Source organism: Talpa europaea (genome assembly GCF_964194135.1).
Source record: "Talpa europaea genome assembly, chromosome: 9".
Taxonomy (NCBI): Eukaryota; Metazoa; Chordata; class Mammalia; order Eulipotyphla; family Talpidae; genus Talpa; species Talpa europaea.
In genome coordinates, this window is record NC_140076.1 from 41,913,960 (window position 1) to 41,938,479 (window position 24,520).

Sequence of the window (24,520 nt, forward strand, 5' to 3'; positions counted from 1 at the left end):
GGAGAGTGAGAAAATTCACCAGAGAAAGAGCAGGGAGCAGAACAGGCAGAAGGACCAAAGTACACTGCTGAGGGGAGCAGCGGGCGAGACAGGAGAGGTCTGCCTCACCATGTGGGTATCTCTCTGGTCGGCCAGAAATCAAACTGGCACTGCAGAGGCTGCGGACAGCTTCACAGCACTGCGCTCAACCCACTGTGCCACCAGGAGGCCCTGTTTTTGCATTTTCTTTAATCAGTATTTTCCTTTTGCATGCAAGTTTCTTTTCATTAACTGCCCTCACAAAGTCTAGTCAGGAAAACCATCATTGGATTATTTCTTTTTTTTTTTTTTAAGATTTGTTTATTTATGCATGCAATAACTGGGGTGTAGTCCAAAGGTGCCGGGGGTGAGAGGATTCACCAGAGACAGAGTGGGGAGCAGAACAGGCAGGTCTACTGAAATATACTGCTGAAAGGAACAGTAGGCTAGACAGGAGAGGTCTGCTGCGCCATGTGGGTAGCTCCCTGGCCAGGGATCAAACTCATGCTGCTGTGTCTTTAACCCCTGCCCCACCATAGATTATTTCTTGATACTCATAATCCATTTGCCTGACACAGAGAAGCATCGCCTCTAACACCTGCCTTTCTGAAATATTTTGCCTGTTGCATTAGCCAGTCAGCAATGCATCCTCATTTTTGGCTCAGGATGCCTAGTTTTCACAAAACATAAGTGTGACCTACATATTTTGAGAACTAGCTATTTGCTAGGCAGTGGATGTTGAACAAACACAACACAGTTGTCCTCGAGCTCTCAAAGCTCTGATCTTCTAGTTGAGGGGACAGATAGGTAAGTAAGATACTGCAATTGTGGGAAAAGTTTTGCAAAGAATTAGCCATGATTCTGCCAGGATTCCCACGCACCTACTGACCACCTGGTGCTGCAGTCAGCCTGGCTCCTCCTTGTCACAGACAACACGAAGGGGCAGCAGCCAGCCAAGTGAGAGTTAGCTTGGCCTCAAACCACTTAGTCCCTAGTGCTCTGCGGCCTCAAAAGGGGGTCACTGTCTCTGGGTCCCCTTGGGTTTTTGCTCATGTGTCAGGCTACATACACAGTAAGGGGATTAACTTTTATGGGAAGCTCTTGGACTCATTTATAGTTTAGATGTTTTGATTTATTTTTACTGGAATGCTTTCCTTTCTCTTTCTCTTCTATTTTGAAAAAGTGTCAGATTTAACAGAAAAGTTGCAAAATAGCCCAGATTTCCTTCACTCCCTTGATTGAGATATCCCAGATACTAACATTTTACCATATTTACTTTATCATACTGCCTAAAAATAAATGTTTCTCCTGCAATGTATGAGACTAAGTCCAGACACACTGTCTCTTTACCTCTAAATACTTCACTGTGTGTTCCCCCCAAATGAGAACTTTCTCCTATAGAACCAATGGACAATGCTCAGAAGTATAAATTAATATTGATACAATACTAAAACCTACAAATTCTTTCTATATCTCATCAATTGTCCTATTGTTCTTTCCTCCAGGGTCACATATTGCTTTAGTTGCCATGTCTTGCTAGTTTCCTTTAATCTGAAACAAAATTAAGTTACTTGGCTTTTTTTTTTAAATTTTATTTTTATATTCCCCATATAATTGCAACCCCCTTATTTTGACCCTAATCCCTCCTTTCCCCGCCCCCCACCCCCAAAGTGTGTCTCTCGTTCATAGTTGTTTGTTGATTTTGATTTTTTCTTTCTTATAGTTATTCTTTTTCCTGGTCCCTTATTTAGGTTTTCTAGATTCCTGCTATGAGTGAGACCATCTGGTATTTTTCTTTTTCTTTCTGGCTTATTTCACTGAGCATGATCCCTTCCAGCTCCATCCATGTTGCTGCAAATTGCATGTGTTTATCTTTTTTGATTGCTGAGTAATATTCCATTGTGTATATGTATCACATCTTCTTGATCCAGTCATCTATTTTTGGGCATTTGGGTTGTTTCCATAGCTTAACTATTGTAAATAGTGCTGCTATAAACATAGGCTTGCAGGTGCCCTTTGGAATTAATGTTTTTGTGTCATTTGGGTAAATACCTAGGAGTGGAATTGCTGGATCATATGGAAGGAAGCTCCATCTTTAGCATGTTGAGGAATCTCCACACAGCTTTCCATAGTGGTTGAACCAGTTTGCACTCCCACCAACAGTGCAGGAGAGTTACTTTTTCTCCACATCCTCACCAGCATTTGTTGTTGCCAGTTTTTTTAATATGTGCCATTCTCACTGGTGTGAGATGGTATCTCATTGTAGTTTTGATTTGCAAGTTACTTGGCTTTTTGAAAAATGATTTGACTTATTTAGTATATGTGCTGCCGAAGCGAGCACAATGATTTGACTTATTTAAAGAATAGAATGTCCCTCGCTTTGGCTTTTTTTTTTTTTTTTTTTACTATTTTATGGCTAGATTGATCATATCCCTTTTTTGCAAGAACACCACACAAGGGACATTATTTCAGGAACTACATACTGCTGGTCTATCTCAATTGCTGCTGAGGTTAACTTTGATCACTTGGTTAGAGTGGTAGCTGCCAAGGACCCCTCTATAAAGGGACTGGTCATCCTGTTGTAATTAGTAAGCCTAATTAGTAAGCATACTTTGGAATGCTGTTGTACCTTTTTTTTTTTAAAGATTCATTTATTTATGCATACAAGAACTGGGGTGTAAGCCAGAAGTGCAGAAGGGAAGAGGTGAGAGGATTCACAGGCGGAATAGAACAGGCAGATTTACTGAAATACATCGCAGAGGGGAGCAGCCAGCAAGACAGGAGAGGTCTGCTGTGCCATACTGGTCAGCTCCCTGTCCTGCTGGTGATGAACTCATGCTGCAGTGGCTGCCAATAGCTTGATAGTGCTGCCTTTAACCCCTGCGCCACCAGGGAGGCCCATGTTGTAGTATCTTGCTTCTCAGCACTCTCTGGTCCTCTACTTTAGCACTGAACTCTGGCTTGAAACGACATGGCGTGTCTCTCATTCCCTAGATTGTGTCTACCTGACCCTTCAGAACCTGTCCCAGGACCCCCAGGACTGGAAGAACTCACCATTCTTCAGGCTGGAATTTTGTCGGTAAATAAGCTTTAAGTCTCATTCCCTGGGAAACAAGGATGGGGACAGCAAAGGAGAGATGAAAAACGATGACAACTTACACTTCATGGTGTGTTTTTCATTCAGGCTCTTACAAGTTGAAATCTCCTTTCATCTCAAAGGCATTGACCTACAGACAATTCATTCCCGAGAGCTACCAGACTGTTATGACTTTCAGAACACGGCAAGTATCTGCGTTCTCAGCCACATTTAATTCTTTTTCTCTACTCCTTCTAAAGAGGGCAAGTGTAAAACATACCAGCCTAGAGATGTGTTGGAAACAGTTGTGTTTTAAACCAATTTTATGACATTTTATAGTTCTGTTGATCCAGAGACCATTCTAAAAAGTAAAGCGATCTTTGCCAGCTTTTCAAAACTAGATTTCTGGGTGGAAAAGAGTCTTCAAGATGAACTTTGACCTTCAAGTCTCCTAATACATTTCTTTTTCTAAGTTTATGATGAGGGTTTTAAATGTCTGCAACGCTCTCACCATTTTTAAAGGAAGGTCTTTGCAAATATTGTAGCAAATGTTTTCCAGCCTGCAGGCAGAAACTGACCCTTGCTCTGAAGACAATTCTGTAAGGAGAAGTTGCTGCTGCTTTTATTTTGGGAGGAACCGTAAGTGGCATATGAGACTGTTCCGGTTTATGGGGGGAGTCACCTGACTTTTCACTTTCAAGGCACATCCTGCTTGCTTTCTTTAATGTCTACTGAGGAGCAAAACTAAATGCTGAGCAGAGAGTTGTATGTAACTATCTCATAGCAATTCAGAAGAGTGCTTTCAACAAAGTGACATACTCAGGGAATGCCTAGGACAGTTAGCCAGTACCCACTCATAAACATCTAGTATGGTAAGTCCATATACACTCCATAGTGCAACGTGAATCAATGCACACTCAGTGGGTCCCTGGGGCAGTGTGTTGATGGACACTTAGTAAGTCCCTATGATCTTCAGGTGTTTGGGCATGCTCGAGAAACTGACCCTCAGGAAGCTTACAGCCTAGTAGGAGAGGTAGACAGAACAAGACAATGAAGAAATGAAAGTAATTATAAATTATGACATGTGGTGAGGAAGAATGCTCTGGCAGGGAAGAGCATGATTAACTTCCTTGTGGTGTCCTGCACAGTATGAAGCATTAAAAAAAAAAAAAATCACAGGCTAAGAACTTAGAGAGGTGAAACTACATGTTCTGTGATTAAATCCATAAGTACCGGAGCATCTTGGAACACCAACCGAATTCTGTGTAGTCCAAGAACATCACTGTGATTAAAACAAAGATTCAACAATTAAGCCAGGTCATATTTTTGTATCTGTGATCTATCTTTCAACCTCCACTAACTTTGGCACTTCCAATCTTGTTTTTCCCCAGGAAAGTCCCTGAAATACTTCTCCCAATACTATGCATATGTCAGCATGTACTTACATAATTGAAACATAATGTGAAAGATTGAAGGCATTCAAAAATCTTAAATTCAGCTTGGCAAACTTGGAGCAATCTTTGTCATTTCTGAAATCACTTGAAACAAATAGGAAAATAATTTCCAGTCTACCAAATTCTGGAATTTCATACCCAAAGGAATAAATGAAAGGAAATGCTTTTTAATTCCATCTGGTAGATTAAGTGAGGTCATTGTGTTGTTTTGTCAAAGATTGGTAAATCTTGTTCCTGGAACTGTTTAGTTGTTTTGCTTTAGGATTTCCCTGAACCAGAATATGGATTTATAGAACTTCATGTATTCACCCCTCAGGGCATAATGATTTTCACACACACAAAAAAAAAGTTGGGAAGAAATCATGCGATGAGGCATTTTCATCAGTATGATTCTCTGTGGATCAGCAGGCCAATTGAATATCATTGAGATTTTACATAGAATCAATCTAACAGGTCATACTTTCTGCTGAGTATAACTTCTCCATACATTTGTGTCTCCAGATTATCTTTGACAATAAAGCACACAGTGGCAAAATCAAAATCTATTTTGACAGTGAAGCTAAGATCAAAGAATGTAAAGACTTGAACATATCTGGATCTAGTAAGTATATCATATGTGGGTCCATTTTGGATTATGGATGATTTTTAACACTTTATTTTTGGGTTTGAGGCATTTATACGGTTTATTCAAATAGTTATAGGAAGAAACATCTTCAGAAAACCACATTCTGAGCATTTGATTCTATAAAGTATTTCCCAAAGCTTTGCATTTTTGTTCAATTGAGCATATTGTGATTATACCCCTCTTAGGAGAGGTGGTAGGACCCAGGGGTTTAGGAGCAGAGTCTGGGGCTAGACAGCCTGTGTTTGGATCTTGATTCTGTTCTGTATGACTACTTACCCTCTCTGTATTTCAGTATCCTTCTTTGCAAAATGAGGATGATGATAATACTTACCCTCTAGGATGTTGAGTATTAAATGGGTTCAGATGTAAAGCAAAGTATTGAGAACTAGAGTTGGCCCACAGTAATTGCTGGGCACTACTGAAAGGGGAAAATACCTTAGTGAAGGAGACAGACATGTGACGTCTCTATGTCTATGTATATGAAGTCACCGTGCTCATGGATGGGCATAAGTGGAGATTCCAAAGGCCTGAGCATAAAGAGCACAATGGGTAGTTTTGAATGGGGCAGAGTGAAAAATTAAACCTAGCAGTGATTCTTGGATGAGGTATGCTTTGGGTAGGAGCCTGTGACAATGGAGAGGCATCAATATCTTCATCAATATCAATATCAATAGTCTCAGCGCTATCACCTCTGAGTTCGATCCCCAGCCAGGGAAGTGACCCACATGGCGCAACAGACCTCTCCGGTCTCAACTGCTGCTCCTCTCAGCAATATATTTTAGTAGATCCACCTGTTCTGCTCCCCACTCTGTCTCTGGTGAATCCTCTCACCCCCTACACCCCCACACTCCCACCCCACACCTCTGGCCTATATCCCAGTTCCTCTACAAATAATAATAATAATAATAATAATACCATTTAAAATGAGTTACACAAAATCTATTCTCATTGAATGGTTGGCTGGTATTAATGATGTATGATCAGTATTTTTTTAAATTTGTATGTTTTGTCTCATTGAATTTGCTTTTGACCGATGATCAACATAAAATAAAACGTAAAATACCTGTGGTTCTGAACTTTTAGATTTATTTTAAACTGGATTTGATTGTTGGCCTCATGCTTTTCAGTTAATGTCTGATGACTTTGAAGTTTTGACTTTAGCAGCCATTAACTAACTCAAGCCATTAATCAGAATGCAGTTTTAGTTTTGTTAAAAGTGGTTACTATTTGTCAGCAGATACTCTCCCACAGAAAGGCCCAGAGCAGATGCATATTTTCCAAACCCCAAGTGTAGATTGTAGGTGTTTTATGTGGGGGAAAAAAAGCTAAGCTTTGTCACATGAAATGTGGTTTGGAATAGTCATGACTGAATGAGTAATTCATCCCCTCATTGTGCGCCTTACAACGCTGGGGGTGTGGGTGACTGTACAGACGCGAGAGCGAAGCTCTAGCTCCCTCCTGTGGCCCGTGAAGAGAAACACAAACCTCACAGAAAGGCAGGAAAAAAAGATGTGAAACATCCTTCTCCCAGAGTTGCTTCCTAAGAAACCAGCTTCTGTCACTGGGAGAATACAAATTTAAAACAAGATGATGTGACATGAAAGGCTTCAGAACCTGAAGTTTGGAACCGAGCTTAGGAAATCGATTTTTACCCCCTGTACCCAAAGTTCCCTGGTGAATTGATCACCCTGGTTTGGGGGGATGAGGGGAGAGGGGTTGTGGGACAAAAGCAAGGGCTGCATCTGATGGGATTCTTGTGTGATTTCCAAAGATCTCTACAGTTCATTCATATCCATGCACTCTCCCTGAGGTAGGTCTCTCCTCCGCCCACTCTCCTTCCCCCTCACCTCCTTTCTCTTACCAGTGTTATCCCTAGGTGAAAATACCAGGGAAAGTCTGTTTTCACATATCAACCTAACCTTGCTCTTTATGACTGGTGACAGCCATCCCCACATGTGCCACTCACCTGCACTTTACCTTTATTCTATGAAGACAGTACTTTGGGTTTGAGGAGCCGAGGGAGATATTGGTGGGCTGAACTCCCCACTGGTGGATGACATAAATGGGTGTCAGGGGGTCAGGAGGTTTGCTAAGTGTGGGAAGTCTGGTTAGAACCACACAGGTAGGTGTGGGGGTGGGGCGGGGGGTCTTCCCTGACAGGTTCTCAGGGGCATCTCTCTGGAGGAGTGTTTTATAAATCAAGGGTCTAAAAATGATCCTGTAGGAATAGTTTCAATAGAGTTAAGAAAGCAGTTGCTTTCATAAAACTGTATCACAAAAAAGTATCATAAAACACTTTTTGTAGCATACCAAACTGATCCCAATAAATCAAAAACAGATTATGATACTGGTTTATGTGCTGGGAGGGACAGTTCATTTTTCTAGATCTGGGAGTCAGTTTTTCCATCTGTAAATTGGAGCCAACACAAGCAATCTCAGTGACTTTGTTCTAGTGATTGGACAGAAAAGAAGACACTAAATACTATTCTTGCAATTTATAAGATTTTCAGCCCCATCTTGCCAAGAACTGCCCCTGTTTCCTCTGCCTCATCCCATGGGTCCATTAAAAAAATGATCTTGGGTCCTGGTAGGGTGAAATTGCTTTCTTACCTATCCATGAGATGGTATTGAGGTAACTTGAGCTTCCAAGTAGAAAATGGCTAAAAGTAAATGTCGGTGGCCAGCTGGGCACTAGGTAAGGTTCTAACAAGTACTTGTTAGAAAGTACCTCATTTCCCCACAGTCCAGGCCCAGTGGCTATCCCATTTTGTAGTCGAGGTATCTGATGCTTAACAAGGCTAAGTAATCTGCTCAGACAATTGACTTGCCAGCGGACTATGTCATCACCCCCTGGGTGAGCTGCTTTGCCCTCAGACACTGTGCCATTGTCAGTCATGACCTGTGGACACTCGGTCTTTCTCCTAAATGCCTTCTCTGCAGAGGTGTCACTGTGTGGCATCCCGACTTTAAACCTACCCCCAGGGTGTCTTCTCCTCAGGCCTTTCTCTATCTTATTCCTGGGCTCATCTCTTCTAATTCTCGAACATTGCCACCCACCCCCCTCAACCCTTGCTAGTCGTGTTTCTTTCTGTGGTCTCTCCAAGTGGCTGTGTCCCATGGCTCTAAGCTGCCACCAAGTCATGCTCTCTTGCCATGAATGGTAGAATGAGCTCAGTTTACCCAAGGCAGACTACCAGGAGTTCTTGGTTGGCCCTCGGTCCATTTGGAGAACAGGATGACTCTTCATTTCTGGAGACTCAAACTGCCTTGGCAAGTTCTAATTTAGATTATTCAATGATCTTCTCATTCTGCTGGGGTCTCTGGATTTATCTGTAAGCCCCTAATGTCCCTGCTTCCCAGAGCCAAATGGTGCAATCATATCTGTAATAGGTGTTTGCTGTTGTTATATGTTGCTGGTTATTCTCCCCATGAAGAAGCTGAGGGGACTTCCCCAAGGCTCTGAGTATAGACATCAGTCTCCAGAGACCATGGCCTTTCCAGTTTTACACTCCCTCTGTCTGCCCTCCTGTGCCAACTTTGAAGTCATGATTTCAAACTTCAAGCAAAAGAGAGTTCAAGGAGCTATGGGTGTATATACTTGTGGAGAGTATTTTGAAAGAATATAGAAGGGGGATAATAGAGAGGGGAATTTAGGGAAACTGTTCTGAAGAGGAAGATAATTAATCTGAAAGCCAAGACTGAAAAAGAATAATGTAAATATGTGTGTTGAGGGGCCTCTGTTCCAGGAAAGGGGTCAGTTTTTGAAAAGTCCATGGGGGTGGGGCAGAGGTTGAGGGGGGGAGGGATTGGTAGGAACAGCAGGGAGAGAGGGCAGAGAGAAGGTGGGCAGAGAGGCTGAGTGGCAGGTGGTGAGGTTGCTCTGTGGGCAGGGGCTAGAGGTGGGGAGAGACATGGTTGGCACTTAGGACACTACAGAGAAGTCAGAGAGATGCAAAGCTTACAGTTTCATCTTCCTCTAATATATTCCCTGTATTCCAAATTCTATTTCTGTTTATTACACTTCTCCTTCCATTTCAAGAAGTTATTTTTTTTCCACATGTGAAAAAGCTTATTGTGTCAGCATCTTTCCTGGAAAAAGGCACAATAAGGTTGAGAAACAGGAATGCATGTTCTTAGTGGTGGTGTTTTAAACCATTCCCTCATTAAGAAGAACTTGACGTTTGTGGAAGAACTTGATGTTTGTGCGTTAATGTGACAGAACCAAGTATGTCAGCAGTTTTGCATCTCTTGAATGGAGCCCAACTAGGCCACCTTTTGGTGAAGTCTAGTCTATAGTAAATAACTACAAAATACACTTGAATACATTTGTTTGTAGTTTGTGCGTCTAAATATAAACCTCTTAACTTCAGGGAATGAATGCTTTGCCTTATTTGTGTCCACAAATAATATTTATGTCTGACTTTGTGGACAAATGTGGTGTGATTTGTTCCTGATGCTATTAATCATTTGAACTTCTTTTGAGACTGCTATCTTGTTTGGAAATGATTCCCAAGGAGGAGGTGTTTCATGTCCGAATTCTGTTGTTGTTCCTCAGTTCAGAAAAATACTCAATACGTCCTCATATTTGATGCCTTTGTCATCGTGATTTGCTTGGCGTCTCTTATTCTGTGTACCAGATCCATCGTTCTTGCTCTCCGTTTACGAAAGGTAAGTGTGTGTTCAAATTTTCTCCCTTCTCCTGGCTTCTGCTCTCAGTTCGCCCCAACATCAGACCCTATGTTGGGTCCCCCTGCACTTTCTGGAGAACTTGATTAAATTAGATCCTTGAGTGGCTGTCCCCCAGAGGCATTAATCACCCCGAGGGGCAGGAAGTGAGGAAAGGTTCCCAGCACATCAGGTGGGATCACGTAATTATCCTGCTTAAATCGGAGGTGATAAACACAGGTGCACAGTGGTGAACTCTTGAGATTTTGAACATTTCTAGAATAAATGAGACCCTCTTAAATTCAAGAGTGATCTTAAGAACCAAGTAATAGCATGTATGGCTTCATCTTTTGTCTCATTTTGACAGAGAGGTACGGTTAAAGGGTTATCATGAAGCATAAATACTTTATTCTATTTTTTAAATAGTTTAACAATTCTCTCCTGAGTTTCATTTTACCTTTTTACCTTCAGGGCTCTTGTCAATATATACTCCAGCTCCCCACAAATCTTACTCTGTTCGTGGCATATGTGTAAATTCATATCAGGGTCAGGAGAAATAGAAAGTCAGCAAGATACCATTTGTGGAGCAAAGAAATGGTCTACATTTATTCTTTTTTTTTTTTTTTAAAAAGACAAATGTCCTTTTAAAAAAAAAAATATTTATTTATTTATACAAGCACTGGGTACAGTCAGAAGTGTGGGAGGGTGAGAGAATTCACCAGAGCCAGAGCAAAGAACAGAACAGGCAGACTGATGAAATACACTGCTGAGGGGAGCAGCGGGCGGCAGGAGAGGTCTGCGCGCCATGTGGGACCCTCCTCTGGTGGCCGGGGAGCAGCCGGGAATCGAACCAGCGCTGCAGAGGCTGCGGGCAGCTTCACAGCCCAGCGCTCAACCGCTGCGCCACCAGGGGAGGCCCTACATTTATTCTATTTTATTCATTCTTGACCTTTGTCAACTCATTTGTAAGCATCCAGTTCTCTTACCTCTTCCCAAAGTCCCTTGATATTCTGAATCCAAGGCCGGGGTCCTGGTTCTGTCAAAGTGAAAGGTAACATTGCGAATGCAAGATCTGGGACTGACTGCCTGGACCAAAACCCTGGCCCAGCCCCTGTGTGCCTGTTTCCTCCTCTAGAAGACACACTTGTGCCTGGGACGGAGGGTTGTGGCCAGACTGAGTTGGTCATAGGTGAAGTACTTGGCATATCCTCTGTGTCAGCTGTTAGAACCGGTGACTCTGAGACCCTAAGTATTTAATGATCCAGTTAACTTAGCAGGCACTAGAATGCTTACTGAAAGCTGGGGCAGATCACAGGGTGAGCGTGTGCTGCGCTCTCTACTCCTGAAATGGATCTATCGAATAGGAGCAGGTAACACCATATCAGTTCATATCATAGAGCACTGCTTTGCATTGTCTCCTCCCAGAGGGCAGTGTGGTTTGTAAGAAAGGCTTTTTAAAAAAAGATTTTATTTTTATTTATTTATGCATACAAGAACTGGGGTGCAGGCCAGAGGTGCTGGGGGTGAGAGGATTCACCAGAGACAGAGTGGGGAGCAGAACAGGCTGGCAGACTGAAATATACTGCTGAGGGCAACAGCAGGCAAGACAGGAGAGGTCTGCTGTGCCATGTAGGTAGCTCCCTGGCTGTTGATCAAACTCAGGCTGCAGTAGCTAGTGGTAGCTTGATAATGCTGAGACTTTAACCCACTGCTTTTTAAAATGTTTACCACCACAGAGATTTCTAAACTTCTTCCTGGAGAAGTACAAGCGCCGAGTGTGCATCGCCGACCAAAGTGAGTTCATCAGTGGATGGTACATCCTGGTGATTATGAGTGACCTCATGACGATAATTGGATTAATATTAAAAATGGAGATTAAAGCAAAGGTGAGGGGTACACCTTTTAAAGTCTTCTGACCATTCTACTCTTCTGGATGACCACAGACACTTAAAAAAGCAAAATCCTTATGGAGACTAGTTTGATGCTTGTTTTTCTCACACCCATAAAAACAAAGCTTCCTCTGACCTGACTTTATATGAAGGGACAATAAGGAAGCTGGTGTGTGGACGATGATATTCCTATGAATATTTCCCAGGAAATTTGACAGCTGAAATCTTCAGACTTCAGATTAGGATCTGAAGCTTGAAAAGATTGGTTGTTTGGGTGAGCTTCATATTGTTTTTTTTTTTAATAAATTTTATTTTTATATTCCCCATACAATTGCAACCCCCTTATTTTGACCCCAATCCCTCCTTTCCCTGCCCCCCACCCCCAAAGTGTGTCTCTCGTTCATAGTTGTTTGTTGATTTTGATTTTTTCTTTCTTATAGTTATTCTTTTTCCTGGTCCCTTATTTAGGTTTTCTAGATTCCTGCTATGAGTGAGACCATCTGGTATTTTTCTTTTTCTTTCTGGCTTATTTCACTGAGCATGATCCCTTCCAGTGCCATCCATGTTGCTGCAAATTGCATGTGTTTATCTTTTTTGAATGCTGAGTAATATTCCATGGTGTATATGAAAAAATGCTCAACATCACTTGTAATCAGGGAAATGCAAATTAAACCTACCATGAGATACCATCTCACAACAGTGAGAATGGCACATATTAAAAAAACTAGCAACAACAAATGTTGGCGAGGATGTGGAGAAAAAGGAACTCTCCTGCACTGTTGGTGGGAGTGCAAACTGGTCCAACCACTATGGAGAGCTGTGTGGAGATTTCTGGACCTACTAAACATAGAGCTTCCATATGATCCAGCAATTCCACTCCTAGGTATTTACCCAAAGGACACAGAAACATCAATTCCAAAGAGCACCTGCACCCCTATGTTTATAGCAGCACTATTTACAATAGCTAAGCTTTGGAAACAACCCAAATGCCCAAAAATAGATGACTGGATCAAGAAGAGCTTCATATTGTTGTTGTTGCTGTTGTTTTAAGTTTCAAAAGGAACAGCTGGCCATGACCCAGTCACTTCAAGGGTGATCACCCATCACCAATGGGTGCTCTGGTAGATGGGCAAGGGAAGGAATATTTGAGTGCCTACCAGGCACTCAAACTTACCTGAAACTTAATGGTACTTAGTTGATTTAATGTCATGACTCAGTGGACTCATCCATCACCCATCCTTTACCCCCTCCACGCTGTGCCGTCAGTGAGCGAGTATTAGCGGCTTTACCTCCTGCACTCCAAATTACCTCCCCCTTCTCCATCCTACCTACTTCTGGCTTTCTGCAGGATGGTTTCCTCTGTGGTCTGGCCTGCTGCTGCAGCTTCCTCACCAGTTATCCTACCTCATACTTGTCCACATAGACTCGGAATAGTCTTTCTGGAAAATATCTATCTTGCATTACAATCTACCTCCTGGGCAGTCTTTCTGGAAGTATCTATCTTGTGTTACAGTTTGCCTGCTGGCCTTGGATGTAGTGGCCCCCCTTCTGTATGGCTCCAAGGTCCTCATCTAGCATCTGGCTCCCCTTTCTACCCTAACTCTCAGTGACCCATCAACTGTGTCTCTTGGATATCTTGAGGCACTTGGCCTTATTCCTCTGCTCAGCCTTTGTTTATTTACCTGCAATGCTACCTCCCAGTTTGTCTTCCAGGCCAGCTCTGTCTTGGGCATGCCCACATGAAGCCCCCAGTGACAGGCTGGCATTGTGCCTCTCATCACAGTTAGCATATTATCTTAGAGTTGATGTGTTTGTCTCCTCAGAGCTAGAATTCCTTAAGAGCAGAAACTGTTAGAAAATCATTTTGAACTTTCTTTCAGAAGTGGCTGAATGGTCTGGTTTGATATTTAATAAATACCATTAGTTTATATTCTTTAATCACTTGGTTAGTGGTAAATGCAATTTTCTGTTTTAAGATATTACTTGAAAAAAAATGCTCATACTGATGGATATGAGAAGTACATTTGTGCTACTAGTATTTTCTTCTATGTTTAAACTCTTAGTATCACCTATAGAGAGTCAGGGGTTCCTTCTTTTCCAGTCAGTTTAAAATGCCATTTTACATTGAGTGGAATAGAGTATTTTGCTCATTTGTCTTTTTGCTCCTTCCTTAGAATCTCACATATTACGACCTGTGCAGCATTTTGCTCGGAACATCTACACTCTTTGTCTGGATTGGAGTCATCAGATATCTGGGTTACTTCCAGGCATATAATGTAAGAATGTCGCCTTGTGTAGTGCCACCACCATTACAGTTTATTTCTTCTTTAGGGTCTAATAGCTACTTTTTCATTTCCCCCATTCTGTTGATTTTCTTTTTTTTTTTACAGGTGCTCATTTTAACGATGGAAGCCTCACTGCCCAAAGTCCTTCGCTTCTGCGCTTGTGCTGGGATGATTTATCTGGGTTACACATTCTGCGGCTGGATTGTTTTAGGACCATATCATGCCAAGGTGCATAGTGCTCAATCTTCCTTCTTCAGATTAGGCATATCTGACTCTTGAAATGGGGTTTCCCAGCTCTGACCTTCATCCCCCTTTTCTCTAGCACATAGCACTCATCTTTCGATAGCATTTTCCCCCTTTTCAGGATATTGGGATGCTTTCAGGATATTGAAACAAGAACTGCAAGAGACTAACAGGCACATTTCCTAGTCATGTTGGCTTAAGGGGTCACGTATTTATCCGGCTACTCACCGAATGAGAAATGTTCAGACGTGAGATCACAAAAGTTAAAATGAAAATTAAGTGAGGAAATGTATTACAAAATATTTTTAATTTTAAGTACTAGGGTTTTCATCCAAGTTAATTGAGGAGAATGAAAGTGGACAAAGATTACCCAGAATGACCATATTTGGTTTATGATTAAAATGATGGTACCCCTTGTCTTAACAGGCAACTTGGATCACAAGCATCATCTTTGTGCCTTATTAAAGATCAGTATCTGCATGTAAACTACTACTGTGCTTCAACTGACATTATCATCTCAGGGATATCAGAGTTATGCATAGATGTTCTTGCTTTAAAATGATGGATATGATTAGTAGATCAAAAAAAAAAAAAAAAACCTATGACAAACCTTGCTTCCAAACTAGTAAAGGTAAAGGAGTTATTGTATCTTACAGTTTTTCTTCCATGGGCCTCTGGCAATTGGAACATCAGAAGCAACAACAAAATAATGGCAGTTAATACTTTATGCTTATGTGTCATGCTTAGCGTTTCTGTCTTCTGTCTTGGTTAATCTAGACAGCAATCCCTGTTATCTTGGCTTAGGTGTTCTGCAAGAAGAAAGAGTAAAAATGCAAAGTGTTGCTTTGAAGTTTATATAACAGCTCAGTCTTAAGTTTTGATCTTAATCATTGTGTTAAATGAAATGTGTGATCAAATCTACTTTGCAAACTCTTCACAAAAAGTGAACAATCCTCAGACCTCAAACTTTCTGTTTTGTTCTACCAAAATAAGCCCTAGGCTTTTTCCTCTTTAAGTATTATATTTAACATGTTCAAGTAAGGGATTATTTCTAGTTGCGAAGCAGTATAATGAACAAAGTGACAATCTCTCTGGAATCTCGATAATCTTTTTGCTCTTCCAATTCCATGCAACTGTTTTAAAGGTGACTCATCAGTAAAAACTGTTCTTTGATATGATCTCTTTATCTGGGAACTTACTGTCTGAGTGCCCAGGAAAATTTACATTTTTCTTTCCCTCTGGTCTCATGCTCTGAATGCATCTCTGCATTGTTGTCACTAGAGGGTAGTGTTGTTCTGTGTGGGAGAAATATTGAGCTTAAGGATTTTACCTTTAATTCTCTGGCCCCTGGGCCTCAGAAAGAGTGCTTCTGTCTCCTTTCTCTCTCTCCCCTCCCCCATAATTATTCTGGAAGGTGTTCAGATAATGTTGCTTACATTTTACTAAAATAGTTCCCATTCTTGAGGGCTATATGCTACTTATGGTGTCTGAGTTCTTTACCTCCCTGGCTGTTAACCATTCAGAGCTCTATGAGGAAAAATTATTATCCTTTTACAGAAAATAGGGATCTTAATATAATAGATAATTTTCCTGATGTTACACCGCTAGTAAATTGTAGAGATAGGATCACCTGATCCCAATATACATGCTTTGACCAATACATTCTGGTGCTTTTCTTGGTATTCTCTAAAACAAATGACTGCAAATGAGCATTTAGTCTGATTCAAGAATAGAGAGGAGAGCCAGCCTGTCAAGGTTACCTTGTAGAAACATGTTATTTCCTTCGTGAGTCTGACTCCATTTTTATGTGTTCAATTCAGTCCTTTCAAAGGATCCGGGTAAGATAAAGATGCTCTGAAGCAGCACTGGCCGTTGAAAATATGAGTGCTACCACAGAGAGCCACCTGGGTACTTTAAAGTAGATACACTAAGAAAATTCTTCTCAGAGACAGATGAAATCGATTTTAATAATATATTTTATTTAATCTAATACATACAAAATATTACTTCAGCAGCTATTCAGTACAAAACATGTGAGATACTTTACATTTCTTTTCTTTTTCTTTTTTTTTTTTTGAGGAGGGGATAGCAAGGCTATGAAATCTGATGTGTTGTACCCTGAAAGTACATCACAGTTTGAACTGGCCACGAGTCAGGTGCTCAGTAGCCACAGGTTGTCATGGCTTCCAAGTCAGACCTCACCCCTAGACTTGTGTCTCTTACTGAATGTCAGCCTCCTGCTCCCTCTAACTCACCACCCCCAAGGGAGGAGAGGAGGCATCAGGGCTGTCTCCAGGGTGGCCTGCAGGTCTGTCCCATCTCTGGCCAGGCTGATGTATTGGGGAAGTGCCTCCTTGACTTCAGGCAGTCAATGGCTAGAAGCTTTCAGCCTGTTTCTGGATTTTTGGTTTTTTTTCCTCTATGCTTTTTCTTCTTTGAATCTGAAGTTAGGCATTTTTACTGCCCCCCTTCCCCATTTATCCAACCTGTGAAATTTGGGGTTCTGCCACTTTCTGTTGAACCAGACGACCTTCAGTATTACCTGCAGCCTTGAAAAGCTGGGCATCACAGCCAGCATTTCTTTGGATTTTTACAATGAAAGCAACCTTAGGTGTAGAAGCAAACTCTTTCTTCAAACAAACAGAAAATTCTAAAGAAGACATATGAGGAAAACTAGACTTTATTTTACTGGCAGCAGGAGTTTTACATTTTAGCTTCCTGTTAGATGTCAGATTTCAATGGTTCAACTGAGAGTAAAATACAGAAAACATTGGGCCCAGCACTAATGGACTTTGGCATGATATCCTTTCAAAGTGTCTGGGCACAGAGGGCTAGAGACTGCTGATATTTAATAATTCAAGAGAGATTTGGAAGGAAAAAGAGAGAGAGAGAGAGAGAGAGAGAGGTTTGGAAGAGCAGTGCTCCCATCTGACTCCTACATTTCCTGAGGACTTTTTACTGTGAGAAATAAATCAGTCTTGCATTGTCCCCTTTTTCCAAATGAGAAGACCAATGTGTTGAATAATTGTTAGACTCTGCTGATGCCATGAGAACAATTTCCGTGAGCCTGTAATCCCACTTCATGTGAGATTAAACCCCCTAGTTTTAGTTAAGCATCTTCTTATTCAAAAGAACTATTAAAACATTTTACCTGAATGTTGTATGAGTTCTGAACACCAGGTCTTGAGGCAAATTTTTATGCCATTCTTTGATATATCCATTGCAGATTTTTTTCATTTAGATGAAAGTTCTTTTGCTCTCAATTTTGAAATTATCATTAGTAAAACAAATGCTTGGGTTCTTGCTATGGTCCCCCAAAACCTACTGGGACTCTTCATGGAAAAAGCATTTAATATTTGTTTAACAGCCACTGTGCACCAGACATTGTCAGGTTCTTCTAGACAGAGTTCTTAGAGGGCAAGGACTGTGACTTATTTCTCTCAGCATCCCCTGTGCCCATCTTTGTGCATAGAACATGGTTGGGGCTTAACATGTTTGTTGAATGAATAAGAAATAGAGAGTCAGCAGTGTGTGCTTTCTAGGGGCTGATGGTCCCGTAAGATCAAAAGTGGTTTCCTGGAAATGCAGTCTTTCTAGACTGGAAGTGCATTAGGGCCATATTTCTCCTTACTTAAATATTTTTTAACTTCATTCCCTACTATGAAATTCAGCCACTGAAACTAACTCTGGTTCACAGCCACATCCTGTGGTAAGAATGACAAGGTGTGTTCCAATCACTTAATGGGTGTCTATTTTATCTTTTTGGTGGTTGAAAATAAATCTCAGGTGAACAGACGAAGGCCAAGTATGATGGTGAATGACATTAATATTAAGACAGGTGTTGTATTTAGACTGATACCAAATAATGGCATAGGAACCTAAGGAATAAGTTTGGCGTGTCTGACGAATTGGCCATTTGCAGTTCTGGAACCCGAAGCACAGGCTGGTAGGAGTTATTGAAACTAAAGAACTGACTAGATTCCAAAAGAAACTCGAAGAAAAATGAATTATTAATGGTGCTGTCTGAGTTGTAATTGATATCCATAGAAACTGGCTTTTAACTTTATTGTCCTCAGGCTAGTGAAGGGGTTGGAAAATATTTGCTCTGGGAACTACCTGTCTTACTGTTAAATAATCTGCATGTTAAGTGATGTGCTTAACTGGATGTCCCCTCTGATCTCTGTGGAGAGTGACTTCCAACAAGTTGTTACTGATGCAGTGAAGTTGTGGGCATGGTGCTTCTTTGGGGTACATTTGTGCCTCTCCCTTGGTTACAGACTTTACCCAGCGCTTCCAGTCATGGAGCAGGGAGGGTAGGATGTATGCTATCTTGTTGGGGTGTGGACATGGCTGTCAGGGCCATCTGTCTTGAAGTAGACTTTAAAATAGCCCTCAGGACTCCCTGGTGGCCTAGGGGTTGTCTCAGCTCTATCACCCCTATGACCTGAGTTTAGTCCCTGGCCAGGGAGATACCCACATATGGCACAGCAGACCTCTCTTGTCTTGCCCACTGCTTCCCTCAGCAGTGTATTTCAGTAGATCTGCCTGTTCTGCTCCCCACTCTGTCTCTGGTGAATCACCACACACCCCCGCCGCCCCTCTGGCCTACACTCTAGCTCTTGTATGCATAAATAAATAAAATAAATCTTAAAAAAAAATTACCCAGACCATGGTTGGAAAACATTTATTTAGCAAAATGTCCTGGAGCCTGCCACTGTGTCCCATGCACTTCCATCTTTGCTGGGTGTGAAATACAGCTGCAACCATTTTTTTCAGAAAGTGGTTTAGCAGATGATAGCCTCTGAAATCTTACTTGCTCAGACTCAGTAACAGGAGGATGCATTGTTTAAAAGGGTTCATCACATTGTTCTTTATGATAGCAAATGCTGTCATCCCTGTGGGGATGTTCACCAACAGGATCACAGTTAGATTCAACATTTCCAGGGAAGGGGCTATTAATAACAAATGCTCGGTCAGTGTGAGTAATGTAAGACTAAGCTTATGTTAAATAGAAAAACATATCAGGGCCTCCCCCGTGGCGCAGTGGGTTGAGCGCCACACTGTGAAGCTGTCCTCAGCCTCTGCAGCATGGGTTCGATTCCCAGCTGGCCAGGAAGATACCCACATGGCACGGCAGACCTCTCCTGCCTCGCCCGCTGCTCCCCTCAGCAGTGTCTTCAGTCTGTCTGCCTATTCTGCTCCCCGCTCTGTCTATGGTGAATTCTCTGACCCTCCTGCGCCTCTGACTGTACCCCAGTTCTTCTATAAACAAATCTTTAAAAAAAAAAAAAAGAAAACATCAGGATCCAAAATTGTTGGATAATGTAACCAGCAGCATGTGAAAATGGCATATGGAGAAATGGAAGGAAATGTCGAGATTGTCTTCATGAATGTGGAGGGGAGGTTTGAGTGATGTTTTCCCACTTCTTGTGCTCCTTTAGCTGTCTCAAAATGAATGTTACTCCTAACAACTTCAACTAACTAGATACTTCACTACATTTTTGGGTAAGGCATCTCAAAAACTGACTTGGGTTCCCGTTACAGTTTGAAAATCTGGACACAGTTGCTGAGTGTCTGTTTTCTTTGGTCAACGGTGATGACATGTTTGCGACCTTTGCTCATATCCAGCAGAAGAGCATTTTGGTGTGGCTGTTCAGTCGCCTGTATCTGTATTCCTTCATCAGTCTTTTTATCTATATGATCCTCAGCCTTTTCATTGCACTTATTACAGATTCCTACGACACCATTAAGGTAAGTAATGATCAATATTTCCTACCTCTCCAAAACTACCACAAGTTCTAGATAGATTGGGACATAGGAAAATACTACATTTTTTTTACATGCTTCAATAGTAAAGTTTTACTACTTAGATTTTGAGATTTTGTGGAAAAGAAAGTTTTTACGTGTTGGAGGTTAATTTTAAATACGCATTTAGGATGTTGTCACAGTCAACCAGATGAGGGTGGGTTGTTTGGAGGTGTGGTGGAAAGGAAATGCTAAGGATGAGCTGAGTTTGGTAAATGAAGTATTTGGGCTGTTGGCTCAGTATTGTAGGTGTGCCTACCTGTGTGGCTGCCTGTGTGCCTACCTGTGTACCTACCTGGGACTTAGGCCTTGAGTAGTAAGTTTCAGTGATAAGGGTGAGTACCCCTTATCAGTGTCCAGACACTGGTACACCTACATATGGGGTGATACAGACACATGTATGCTGCAGGTCTCCTTAAATTATGAAAACTAAGGTTTTTGTGGCTGCTTAGTTCCTCCTCCACACCCCGCCCGCCCCACCACTTCCCAAACCACCCCATGGGTTTTGTTTCCTTTCAGACAGGTCCACTGAACTGCTTTGTAGTTTAAAGGAAGCTCATGGGGGCCTCCCTGGTGGCCTAGGGGTTGTCTCAGCACTACCACTGCAACTGCCCATCACAACGGCGGCAGCCTGAGTTTGATCCCCAGCCAGGGACTAACCCACATGGCACAGCAGACCTCTCCTGTCTTGCCTGCTGCTCCCCACTCTGTTTCTGGTGAATCCTCTCACCTACCTGCACTTCTGGTCTACACCCCAGTTCTTCTATACAAAAATAAATAAATAAAATCTTTTTTTTTTTTTTTTATAAGATAGCTTTAAAAAAAAAAAAAGGAAGCTCATGGGCCTTGGGTGGTGGTATCCCCACAGCAGATGGTTGTGCTTGGAAAATCCCTTTTCAAGGCCAGCATCTGAGCTACCAAGGATGCTATTTGTGTGCAGTGGTATGTTGTCCTGCTCAGACCAACCCAGAAGCCAGTCTGTTGGAAATACTTCTGAGCGCCTTGTGTGTGTGTGTGGTGGTAGTGGGGAGAGGCAGGTACAGGTATTTATGTGGGAACTGGTGGTCAGCTGTAGCAGCAGGACTGGGTCTGGAGAGAGAAGAGCCACATGCTCTTACCCTGTGGGTTCCTATCTTTCACAAAAATGTGTCCCTGTGAGTGGGTCAAGTCTCAGTGACATGGTGGATGACCTCATGAAGCATGAAGAAGTATGGGGGGGGTGTCTCAGTGTCTTTGTGTCTTCTTAGAAGAACCTACTATCTTCTGCTCCATTAAGTGACCAAGTTCTATGACAGCAGAGGAAATAGAGATTTCTTCCCAGCTACAGTGCTGAGACCAACAGCCAAGGATTTTGCATTGGCAGTATGCGGAAGGAAAGGGCTTATCTAGTCTTGTAATCAGCAATGAAACTCAGACTTATGACTCTTTCCTTCATTCCCCTTCTTAACACACTCTTCCTCCGGCCCACTTTGGCTTGTTTTCTAAAGCTTTCCTTTGGATTGTTCACTGTTCCCATGATTGCTCTGGGACTGACATATTGATTCATCATTGTTAATATCAGTTCTTGGATCTGACTTAGCAGTGTGGGAGAGTTTTATTTTAGCAAAGGTGGTATTGGTTTGTTCACAAAGGAGCAATTTCTCATGTTCCACAAATAAGGTAACAACACTGTGTACTTTTTAAAGAAATACCAGCAGAATGGGTTTCCTGAAACAGATCTTCAGAAATTCTTGAAGGAAGAGAGTAGCAAAGAGGAGTATCAGAAAGAGACCTCAGCCTTCCTGTCCTGCATGTGCTGTCGAAGGTCAGTATTGTGTTTAACCAGGTCTCCATGCTCTGAGGTGAGCTGCTGTGCTGCCTTTACAAAGAGTCTTTCCTAGTGAACCTCTGAAACCAGCTGTTGGAAAGAATCCATCTTTCATTTCTTTCCTCCCACTGAAATTGGCTTTAGAAATGGATTGTTTCTGAAAAACAGGATAGAGAAATATAGGACATGGTAGAAATCTCTTGGGAATATTATGAGACTATTATGAGAGACCATGAATTATTCCCTAAAGTTAAGAGGGTGAACTTGTAAGTGGTCAAAAAAGAGGTCAAAGCTCTTGTTTTTAGAGGTGAAGCTCTGGCCATGTCAAAGGAGTTTTTCCTTCTCACAATTTCCAGTACAAATGACCTTTCTTGAATGGAGCAGAAACCTGCTTATAATGAGGCTGTATGTGTCCTTGATTGGAAATGTCCACCAGCAGCAGCAGCTCTTCATGGACTGACTATACTCTGCTTGCTGTTCCTCGGGACACATAGGAAAATGGCATAGACTTCAGTGGCGAAGCAACCATGTGTGGTTCGGGCTTCAAAATGGGGGTCAAATGAATAAAGTTTTTTTTTTAATTGTACCCATGTTTGTTTTCATCTTAAGTCAGGGGTGGGGGTTGTTAACTAAAAGTATCCCCTACCCATGTTTTTTGAAAAGGATTTTCTAAACCAAATTCCTAAAGGAAGATGGGAGAACATAATTGCTACTTAAAACCACAGGATGTAATTTCTGTTAATCAATTCATACTGTATCCTGGGATTTGAAATGATATGATTGAGCATTTTCAAATAATGTCTGGTAAATATGAAATGAGGTCTTCAGAGAAGAGTTAAGTTCTTAAAATCACATTTCATCCTCTCAGAGCATTAAATTGTTGCCATGGAAGATGGGGTAAAGGGAAATTAATTTTCTAAATAGGCAGCTGCCTCCTAAGAGGCACCTTGCATGAGGAAACTATTTCAAAGTTGCTTTTCTAATATGCAGTTAACTGTAAAGAAAACATAATCATCAGAGAATGTAATTGTGAATTCTGGAAAGTAGCTGACAGGTTTGTGGTGTTTGATATTTTGAGTGTATCATTTGCATCACAAAAATCCCTCGGGGGTTGTTAAATATTTTTTTGTGTGTAGTCATATGGAACAAGTGCAAGGTTTAAGGGGTGGACTAGTTGATAAGATTGGGTCTGAGTTGTGAGTAGCAGGCAGTTGATCCTCAGACTTGCTAATGGTGTGGAGAAGATGCCTGGTGCAAGGAGTGTCTGCCCATCAGGAGGGATGAGAGAATTAAATAGAACAAGAATGTCCTCTAAGGAAACCCAACTGAAGAATTGGGAAGCTGAAGGTTTTAGAAAATGAAGATAGCAAAAACAATTAAAACAGAAGTGGCTGTTACCAAAGATGAGCGTGGGTGAGATTAGCTAGAGCAGTGTGATCTGAATATCCAATCAAAGCCTGGAAGCCAGAGGGGATGGATGGGCCTTGCAGAAAATGAGTGAAGATCAGAGGGCCTGATGAAGGAAATGAACTGTACTATGACCTTGAGAACAAGTGATGACTTTGACCCCTGCCAAAAATTCACTGGACATATTTAAAGATTAGGGACCTACAAGTGGAATAAACTTGAAGGGTGCTATGAGTAGAGAATACATCTTAGAGAAAGACGTCACTGAGGGCACCTAGAACAAATCCTGGTTTCTAGGCCCTCTTCAGTGCCCACACCAGACAGCCCCACTGAGCACAGCTCTATACTCTCAGCATGGACTAACTGGTCAGTTGTTTTCAAACAAGCAGGCAGCAACCACCCTAGACGGATTCTCCTTCTAGTTGTTCTTCAAGAGTTTGCAGCCTGATCATAGCACATGGTTCTCCTATAAGACCCTGCCAGTTGCTCTCCTAGACCTCTTGGTTACTCCATGTCATCAGGGTGGAGCAAGTGATCTCTGAAACCTCTCCTAGTTCTATTGCAATGAGGTTCCTTGGAAAGATACACTTGGTTGAACAGATGCCAGGTTCACCTCTCTCCTCTACTGCAGCCAAGGAGGAAACTTTGCTCTTTCAGACATTGGGAAGTCTTTGCCAAAAAAGAGATATGGGGGGACCCAGGAGGTGGACAGCTCCTCAAAGTTGCCAAATACTGGTACTCAAACCAAAAATAATGTAAATTGTCCTTATCAATTTTTCTTTCACTTATAAGTTGCTCTCAGCATATCAGTAATCTATCCATGCCTAGAATATCGAGAATCCCTCTACTTCATCTCACAGATTTTTAAATCATTGTTCTCTTTTCTCTTTCTTCTTCCCCACTCTGTTACAGGAAAGGAAGTGATGACCACTCAATGCTTATTAACGAAAATCCTTCTGCAAAAGGCAATTAAATTTCAAACCTTCTTATCCAGCAGCAATGCAGAGGACCCCTTCCAAATAGCTTGGACCAGCACTTGAAAAAATACTGACTTATTTAATTTTGGATTGGGAAAGAGGGCTGTCAGTTGGCTGACCACAACTGGACTTCCATAATTCCCTTCAATAAACATGGATGATGAATCATGGACAATAGTCAATTACAGATCATTAGTGCAATACAACAGTGATCGTGATATTCTGTATGAGTCCTTAAATTTATGACATGAAAATGTTGGAATGAAAAA

General features: G+C 41.7%; 1 protein-coding gene across 1 annotated transcript in view; it reads left to right on the top strand.

The window, feature by feature from the left end:
• The window catches only part of MCOLN2 (mucolipin TRP cation channel 2), a gene marked incomplete at its 3' end in the record, with an annotated part of 51,015 nt that extends 26,768 nt beyond the window's left edge, over nt 1-24,247 (top strand). The window contains exons 5-14 of the mRNA XM_084242332.1: nt 3,013-3,097; nt 3,203-3,299; nt 5,050-5,149; nt 9,729-9,841; nt 11,575-11,724; nt 13,902-14,003; nt 14,118-14,240; nt 19,800-20,006; nt 21,746-21,864; nt 24,187-24,247. Of these exons, the coding sequence (XP_084098458.1) occupies nt 3,013-3,097; nt 3,203-3,299; nt 5,050-5,149; nt 9,729-9,841; nt 11,575-11,724; nt 13,902-14,003; nt 14,118-14,240; nt 19,800-20,006; nt 21,746-21,864; nt 24,187-24,247 (1,157 nt within the window). The remainder of the gene's footprint in view (nt 1-3,012; nt 3,098-3,202; nt 3,300-5,049; nt 5,150-9,728; nt 9,842-11,574; nt 11,725-13,901; nt 14,004-14,117; nt 14,241-19,799; nt 20,007-21,745; nt 21,865-24,186) is intronic.
• Between the last annotated feature and the right edge of the window lie 273 nt (nt 24,248-24,520).